Below are 9,177 nucleotides of genomic sequence, written 5' to 3' on the forward strand. Positions count from 1 at the left end.
ATTTCCCCCGATCTAAATTCGATTTCTTGGTTTCTTGATCTAAACATATTCAACTAAATCTCATTTAAACATATTTTCATTCAATTTAGTCTAAGAACACATAAATGGGAAAATTACATTTTTACCCCTAATATTTCACATTTTCACAATTTAGTCCTTATTGCACAAAACACAAAATACACAAAATTTGGCCATACTCCCTAAGGGCAGAATCTTCCTAGTACCCATATAAGTCCATACATTTTATTTATTTCACATTTTAGTCCTTCAAAAATTTAATTTTTTGTAATTTAGCCCTAATTACTCAAAATCACCAAAAACTCCAATACAAAACATATTAATCTTTAACATATCTTTCATTTTTCATCAACAACTATCAAAAAGCTCAAGCACTCATCAATGGCAAAACACAAAATCATCATCCATTCACAAAATTAATACATGGGTTTTGAAGTATTTAAAGCAACAATTACAAAAACGTAAAAATTATCAAAAACTAAAATCAAACTAACCTTGAATTGAAATCCCTAAGATGGCCGAATGCTAAAGCTTGAAGAACAAAGTTTCTTTCTCTTGTTTTCGGTGGAAAAAGGTGAAGAAAATGACTTTATTTTTTAATATTTATGATATAGTATACATTATTATTCTTTTACTATTTTAACATTTGTAAAATATAATACATGGCTTTTTAGCCATCTTGCCGTCCACTATATTTTAAATGGGTTTATTGCTCTTTAAGGACTTCAAGTTAAAAAGCCATTACCAAATAGGTACTTTACACTTTAACTATCAACTTTTACATTTTATGAAATTTAGTACTTTTATCAAATTAAACACAAAAACGGCCAAATAAATTTACGAAATTTTCACACAATCAAATTCAAATATCACAGACACAGAAAAAAATATTAAAATATTTTTCGGATTCGAATTTGTGGTCTCGAAACCACTATTCCGATTACGGTTAAAATTGAGCTGTTACACAAACCGAAATCTCCGAGCTATTCGTCGACAACCTTGTCTTTTCCTTTCTTTTTTGAGAAATTCGGGTCGACCTTAGCTAAGGATTAATATAAACACAATAATTCATCAATACATAGGCAATTTCACATTCACTTGCAAATTTGGGTAACTTTACATTTTATTCAATTTAGTGCCTAAAATCGGAACTAAAGTAATTATCAATTAAACTTTAAAATTTCAAGCTGATTTCACTAGAGTCCTTTGAAGACCTATTTCTCATCTATACCACAAATTCTAAAACTTATGCATTTTAGTCTCTATTTTAAAAACTATCAAATAACTTCACAATTTAATCCCTTTTCACTCATAAGCTTAAAATATATCAATTTAATACCTAAAAATTCAAAGATTCAACAATGACATCATTCTAAAACTTTAACAGTTCCGAAAAATAACATATTGGTTAGCTAGACTAAGCTCCCAATATTTTAAAAACATAAAGATTGCAAGAATAGAACTAAATAACACTAACCAATTGAAGGCTTAAACTTTGAAACCCCTTGGCTGAATGCTCCCAATCCCTAGATATGGTGTTTTCGGTTCTAGCATGAGGATGAAGAAGATAAAATAATTTCTCTTTCTTTCCACTATACTAACATATACCTTAAGTTTTAGTTATTAAAATTTTATTTAATAAAAACTTATAATTAAAACATTTCCCGGTAGCCATCACCGTCCACCATCAAAGTTATAGTGGTTTAATCACCACATAAGTCCCTTGACCAAACTCTAATTAAAGATTTAATGTCAATTGAACTTTTACCTTAATTAACCACAAATTTGATAAAGTTATCTATCCAAAATTCAATTCACCTACAATATAACTCCGTAACTATTTAATAAAAATATTAATAGATTCGGTTTATAAAAACAAGATTCCGACATAGCATTTTCTGACACCATTAACTTTCGGATCGTTACAATATGCTTGCCACCATCATTCAATTGCTTCAAATTTTTATTGTTTCAAATGGTTGCTTTTACTTTATTTAAATCGTAGCCTATCACTTACTCTTTGTTGTGTCGTATGCTTCAAGAATTGTTGCACTTTTGTTGCGTATCTCTACTACAATTTCATCGAAACAGTAGCCCTTAATTGTTGTCCAAATAAGCTGTTGGTTGCGTCTATAATTAGTTGATGTTTTGTTACACCACCACTACAAGTTTTTGGCTATTTTGCTCTTAGTTGTTGCACCCTTTTTGATGTCGATTGACCTTGTTAATTTAGGGTGGGTTTGGATGGGCGATTGGGTGCGGTGCGGTACGGTGCGTTTAGCTTACTTTTTGTCTCACGCTACAGTATCGCTACAGTATCTAATCTCACCGCCACCGTTATTTTAACACTAACCGCAAGTAAATGCACCGCCCATCCAAACTCACCCTTATTTGCTTCAATTGTGAACCGTAGTTTGTTTTTAATCGATGTTATAATCACATTCCATGCCTCTTTAAGATTAATTTGGTTGTTTTAAGTTCCGAGGAATTGCTTCCCACTTGATTTGAGATAGACTTTGTTAATAAATTATATATTTATATTTTATTATATAATAATCCCACCCAGGTTTAGGGCTGTGCATAATTCGGTTAACCCGATTTTTTTTCGGTTAATTGATCGAGTTCGGTTAATCGGTCGGTTAACCGAAAAAATTCGGTCGGGAGTCGGTTAATTTTTTTTATTTTTTCGGTTAACGGTTAAATCGGTTCGAAACCGGTTGGTTAATCGAAAAAATTAGGTAAACCGAATTTTGCAGGGTAGGGCCTAAACTAGGTCAAATTAAACCCGGCCCAATTTTTTCTCAAGCTCAACACCGAAATTTTTGGGTAATTTTCGGATAATTTTCGGGTAATTCGGTTAATTCGGTTAATTCGATTAATTCGGTTAATTCGGTTAATTGAGTAATTCGGGTAATTTTTAACCAAAAATAAAAAACACATAATTTTCGGTTAATTCGGTTAACCGATTTTATTAACCGAAAAAATTTCAATTCGGTTAATTTTTTTTTAAATTCGATTCGATTAATAGTTAAAAATTTTAAAATGTCTGTTAATTCGACCAGCGTCTGACCCGGTATAATAGAAATAGAAAGAGACGGACTTCAGACGATTGGGGGATCCTCCTCATGCCTCTACTTAGGGACCTTCTTCCCACTTTTTCTAGGGCTCTTCCGATCTTTCCATTTCTGTTGATAAATTGTATCAACAATTGGTACGGTGAATGTGGATCGAACACGCAGCCTGAAGAGTTCACCGTTATTTGTGATGTTGACGTTCCCGTCATCATCTTCTCCAGCACTGGTAAATTCTTTGGGTTCTTCAACTCTGGTTCAAAAGCAGTAGATGAGAAGCATGCAGAAGAGACATAAATCAACTATTCCTTGTCAGAGCTTGGGTCCATTGAAGAATGGTAGGGTTGTTGTAGGAATTGATATTAAGAGCAGAAGGAATTTCAACTCGGAAGATAGCTTTAGCGACGACGACTTGAATGTCGTGAGGCATTAATGAAACTGGTTGAGGAAGCAAAATTACAAAGTGAGGGAAATTGAGAATCGTGAATTCACCTTTGATGCTTAAAGTTGTTACATCATGAGCGCGTACTGCCATTTCTAGGGTAGCAAAAGTGCCAAGCCAAATGCGGGACTTCTTGCGGGGCTCAAGAATTTCGGACACCCATTTGCCCCAACTCCTCATTCTCATCCCTCTGTAGATCGAGTGTTTGCTGATTGATGATCTTTTGGCTTTGCTGTTATCTCCCATGGATTCACGACCTGTCCAGGCCAGGCCCTTGAAAAATTGAAAAAAAGAAGAAGAAGAAGAAACACACACTGAAAATTGGCTCTAATAATAATAATAATCAATTCAAAATCGGTGTATTTCAATTAAGTTAATTGGGTTAAGGACTGTTTGCTGATTATTTCTCATTTCTGGGTTGAATTTTGTTGGAATGCAATGACCACTGTATTAATTTGTAACATTTAACTAACTATTGCAATTTCCTCTTTAATGGTTAGGGAGTAATTGATTATAATCTGCCATTACATTGGTGAAATATCAAAGACTGATATAGGCTTAAAAAAGTGTTAATTTTTAATAACATTTTTCTTGTTAGTAATTTGTATTCTAATTTTTTGCAAAGCTCCAGCTCTGTAGCTTCTATAGTTTTTTTTTTGTAGATCCATCATATTGGTTTCTTTTAACTATGTAGCCTTTGTACATACATTCTACAGATCTTGTAATGTAGCCTCTGTGGTTATGCTGTAGATCTAAGCTTCAACTTTCTCTATGTCTAATAATAAATAAATGAGATTGAAATAATAAAATAACATTATAATAGTAGTAGCACCTGCATTAATTATACTTCCATTACATGTTCTACTGTCGACTATTACTTTTTTCATTTGCAAACTTGATTTATGGAAACTATAGTGTTACCATTTTTCTAGTCATTTATCTTGGTGAATGGTGACTACTTCTGATGGCTCATCGATGGACTTGAACAAGGGGGAAAAAGTTTTGCCCTTATCTAAAACTCTCGTTTTCCAGAAAAATAAAACTTTGTTTTGTCATTTAGTTGTGTGAGGTTCATTTTATTAAAGTTCTAGGATAAAGAAATCTTTGACACTCAAATTCAATTTCCTTTATGTTGTTTGGGTATAACTCCATGTGTTATGTTTTTGAGTGCACATATGATACGATTAGCTTCCTACAACTATTTATGGCTTGTATAGTTTCTTATTGCTTTGATGAGATATCCATTTTTATCTCCGAATTAGTGTTACTAAGCATGGTACTTTTTGCTTGTTTGTTTGATAGTTTTGGTTAATGGTAAGTTTTTATAAATATAGACATTTTGCCTTTTAGTAGAGGCATTTACATGTGCAGATCTCTGCAGCCTTTTGATATAACATTACTTTTTGAGGATATATTACTTTTGCATATCCTTTACTAGAATGGCATGCAGGATTGGTGATAATTGGTTTGTTTTGTTTAAAAAAGAACTTGTAGTTCATATATGATATTTTTGTATACGAAATTGGTTTTTGTATACGCTAACATTTTGCAGGTAAGATCAAACTAAATCATCTATAGTAGATGTTATTCTCCCTACACTTCTCCCATTTGCTGAAGTTCATGTTATGTACTACTGCATACGGTAGATCCTGGTTGTTTGAACTTTGCAATATATGAACACTTGTTTACTAAGCTATCACTCCTAAACTTCTTCCTTTGTCATCATCTTCTATGCTTTTTCCTATGTGGTATTTCATCACCAGGTACACTGTTCAACCTAATATTTGATTGTCTTTGCATTTCTAAGATATATGAAGTTTTTTAGGTTTCCCTTCATTCCATTAAATGCTAAATAAATGCTGGAAATATACGTATATATTTTATAGTTGTACAATACAAGACATGTAGTCCAATCCAAGATGAAGAGATAGTATCCTTAGTGATTAATTATTAAGCGGAGTGAATCCAAGGGACTAATTTCATCTTATAGAGTCCTCTAGTTAAACAACTATTAATATGGTGAAATAAAGGTATAGCACATCCCTTTGAGGTAGGGACAACATTTGGTACTTGTCATGAAATCCATGCTAGTTTGCATGTTATTCACAAAATTAGATTGAGAACAGGTTCATGGTACGAAATTACAGCATGAATGTTATTTAATTATATATTTGTATGCTTTTGACCTATGTTCCCAGCTGACGATTAAGGCTCGCAGGTTCAATACTGCAGCCTACAAAACAGTTAGCGCGAGCCTACGCTCCCAACTGGTATCTTAAGGCTTGCAGGTTCAATACCACAGCCTCCAAAACAATTAGCGCGAGCCTACGCTCCCAACTGGTATCTTAAGGCTCGCAGGTTCAATACCGTAGCCTCCAAAACAGTTAGTGCAAGCCTACGCTCCTAGCTGATATCCTAAGACTCGCAGGTTTAATACCGCAGCCTCCAAAACAGTTAGCGCGAGCCTACGCTCCCAGCTGATATCCTAAGGCTCGTAGCTTTAATACCGCAGCCTCCAAAATAATTAGCGCGAGCCTACACTCCTAGCTGATATCCTAAGGCTCGTAGGTTCAATACTATAGCCTCCAAAACAGTTAACGTGAGCTTACGCTCCTAGGTGGTATCATAAGGCTCGCAGGTTTAATACCGTAACCTCCAAAACAGTTAGCGCGAGTTTATGCTCCCAGCTAGTATCTTAAGGCTCAGAGGTTCAATATTACAGCCTCCAAAATAGTTAGCGCGAGCTTACGCTCCCAGATGGTATCCTAAGGCTTGCATGTTCAATACCGCAACCTCTAAAACAGTTAACGCGAGCCTACGCTCCTAGCTGATATCCTAAGGCTCACAGGTTCAATACCGCAGCCTCCAAAATAGTTAGCGCGAGCCTATGCTCCCAGCTGATATCTTAAGGCTCGCAGGTTTAATACTGCAACCTCCAAAATGATTAGCGCGAGCTTACGCTCCCAGCTGGTATCATAAGGCTCGTAGGTTTAATATTGCAGCGTTCAAAATAGTTAGTGCGAGCTTATGCTCCCAGCTGGTATCTTAAGGCTCGCAGGTTCAATACCGCAGCCTCCAAAACAGTTAGTGCGAACCTACGCTCCCAACTGGTATCCTAAGGCTCGCAGGTTCAATACTGCAACTCTAAAACAATTAGCGTGAGCCTACACTCCCAGTTGATATCTTAAGGCTCCCAGGTTCAATACCGCAGCCTCCAAAACAATTAGCGCGAGCTTATGCTCCCAGTTGGTACCTTAAGGCTCACAAGTTCAATACCGCAGCCTTCAAAACAGTTAGCGCAAACCTACGCTCCCAACTGATATCCTAAGCTTGCAGGTTCAATACCGCAACTCTAAAACAATTAGCGTGAGCCTACGCTCCCAGTTGATATCCTAAGGCTCGCAAGTTCAATACCGCAACATCCAAAATAGTTAGTGCGAGCTTACGCTCCCAACTGGTATCTTAAGACTCGCAGATTCAATACTGCAACCTCCAAAACAGTTAGCGCGAGCCTACGCTCCCACCTGGTATCCTAAGGCTCGCAGGTTCAATATCGCAGCATCCAAAATAGTTAGCGCGAGCTTACACTCCCAGCTAATATCTTAAGGCTCGCAGGTTCAATACCGCAGCCTCCAAAATAGTTAGTGCCAACTTACGTTCCTAGCTGATATTATAAAGGCTTGCCGATTTAAGATCGCAGCTTCCAAAACAGCTCATTGACCTACGTTCACAGTTGATGTTACCAAGGTTAGTTGATTTAAGATCGTAGTTTTCGAACAGCTCGCTAATTTAATATTGTAGCTGATATTGTTAAGGCTCGTTGATTTAAGATTGCAGCTTAAGTTCATTCGATTTAATGTCATCAATTATTTTATTTTATTTTTCTTACGAGAAATACAATTCGTTGTATTCTGCAATGCAATTTTTGACTCCTGTATCACACTATCAAACAACAAAAATTGTTCAATAATGCTTCAAGTTAAAATCTATATGGTAATCCCCAAATTACATGCACTTCATATATGTCAGATCGTCTAAGAAGAGTCACTTTATAACTCTTCTTCGACCAGGTGGGGGACAAATTGTTATACGGTGATAATAATTTATATTAATTTATATTTTATATTTTATTATATAATTACTCGACCCGAGGTTCAACCCGGTATAATAGAAAGAGACAGACTTCAAACGATTGGGGGGATCCTCGTCATGCTTCTACCTTGGGATCTTCTTCCCACTTTTTCCATAGCTCTTCCGATCTCTCCATTTCTGTTGATAAATTGTATCAACGGACTTGTTCATGAGTCGGGCTACCCGTCCACACCCGAAGGCTTGTTCGAAATTTTGAAGGGTTTAGGAAAAATATTAGGCCCAAAAAATGGGCTTAGGCAAAAAAAAATAGGCTTATTTAAAATATAGGGTAGGCTTGGGCTTGAACATTCAAGGCCTAAGCCCGGCCCGACCCAATCTATTTTTAAGTTTATAATACTTTATATTATGTTATTTTTATATATTATGTAATTTATAACACATTAAAAAAATAAACCTATACTAAATATATAATACTATTCTAATGTAAACATTAAAATAATGTTAAGATGACTATATAAAAAATTTCAGTAATTAAATAAAATAAAATTATTAATATTAAAATAAAATAAATATTTTTAAAAAATAATTAAAATATAATATGGGCGGGCCTAAAATGAGTTTGGGTTAGTCTTTTGCAAATATAGGTGGGTTTGGACAAAATTTTAAGCTCATATCTTGGGTCGGGTCAAGCTTGGGCAAGAATAAAAAATGTTAATATCATGTTTAGGTTTGGAACACCTTTAGTTTGAGATTGGTTTGTATATATTGAGATTAATTTTGGAATACTATAAAGTCGGTTTGGTAGATTCATTTAGTTTAAGAATGATAAAACTTGTTTTCAACAAAAATAAGATCTAGAAGATTAGAATAAGAAAAACAATTAAAATAAGAACAACGATAGTTAAAAATATTGTAACTTAATAAGAAGATTAGAATAAGAGCAATGGTAGTTAAATGTTGATTTATTTGAGTCTATCAATAAGATCCATTAGATTAATTTATCATCATTCATGTTTAATATTTCTTGGATTAGAAGTTCTTATGATATTAAAGTAGATATTAATTTTACTTAGAATAAATAAAATCTGTTTATGGTTGAGATTAGATTAATTGTCGTGTAAGTGATAACTTAGATTTAGTTTTAATAAGTTTGTATGATTTTCTTCACTGAAGCGAAAGAGATAGATGGAATGTTGAAACTGAATATCATTGAAGTTTTGGTCGCTTCTAAACAATGAACGCTTAGAATTAAAATTTGTGCTCTCTATCATTTGATAATATTGTATAATATGCTAAATTACTTGTGTGTGTGTAACCATTATGAAAATGTATAATTTGTGATGAATGGTTTGGTTAATTATTTCTGGAATCGTTATCCATTTGCATTAAATTGAATTTTAATTTATGTATTTCAACCCCTGTAAACGATGTTGGAAACTATCCAAGTATAGTTGGCATGCCATAAAGTATAAAACTCTTTAAAGATTTGTTATGCGGGTTTGTTAGCGAGCGCCTGAAAGTATTGCATTGTTGCCCTTTGCGCATTTGGTGTGT

At 34.4% G+C, this 9,177-nt stretch overlaps 1 protein-coding gene across 1 annotated transcript; it reads right to left on the minus strand.

Annotated features, from left to right (window-relative positions):
• Positions 1-3,387: 3,387 nt before the first annotated feature.
• On the minus strand, positions 3,388-3,777 carry LOC107956229 (ethylene-responsive transcription factor ERF036-like). Its single transcript, XM_016891950.1, has one exon. It carries the CDS (start codon positions 3,775-3,777, stop codon positions 3,388-3,390), a length of 390 nt encoding a protein of 129 aa, XP_016747439.1.
• Between the last annotated feature and the right edge of the window lie 5,400 nt (positions 3,778-9,177).

Source organism: Gossypium hirsutum, chromosome D07 (assembly GCF_007990345.1).
Source record: "Gossypium hirsutum isolate 1008001.06 chromosome D07, Gossypium_hirsutum_v2.1, whole genome shotgun sequence".
Taxonomy (NCBI): Eukaryota; Viridiplantae; Streptophyta; class Magnoliopsida; order Malvales; family Malvaceae; genus Gossypium; species Gossypium hirsutum.

Coding starts and splice junctions, on each gene's coding strand:
- LOC107956229 (XM_016891950.1), bottom strand. CDS start 3,777: ATGGGAGATAACAGCAAAGCCAAAAGATCATCAATCAGCAAACACTCG.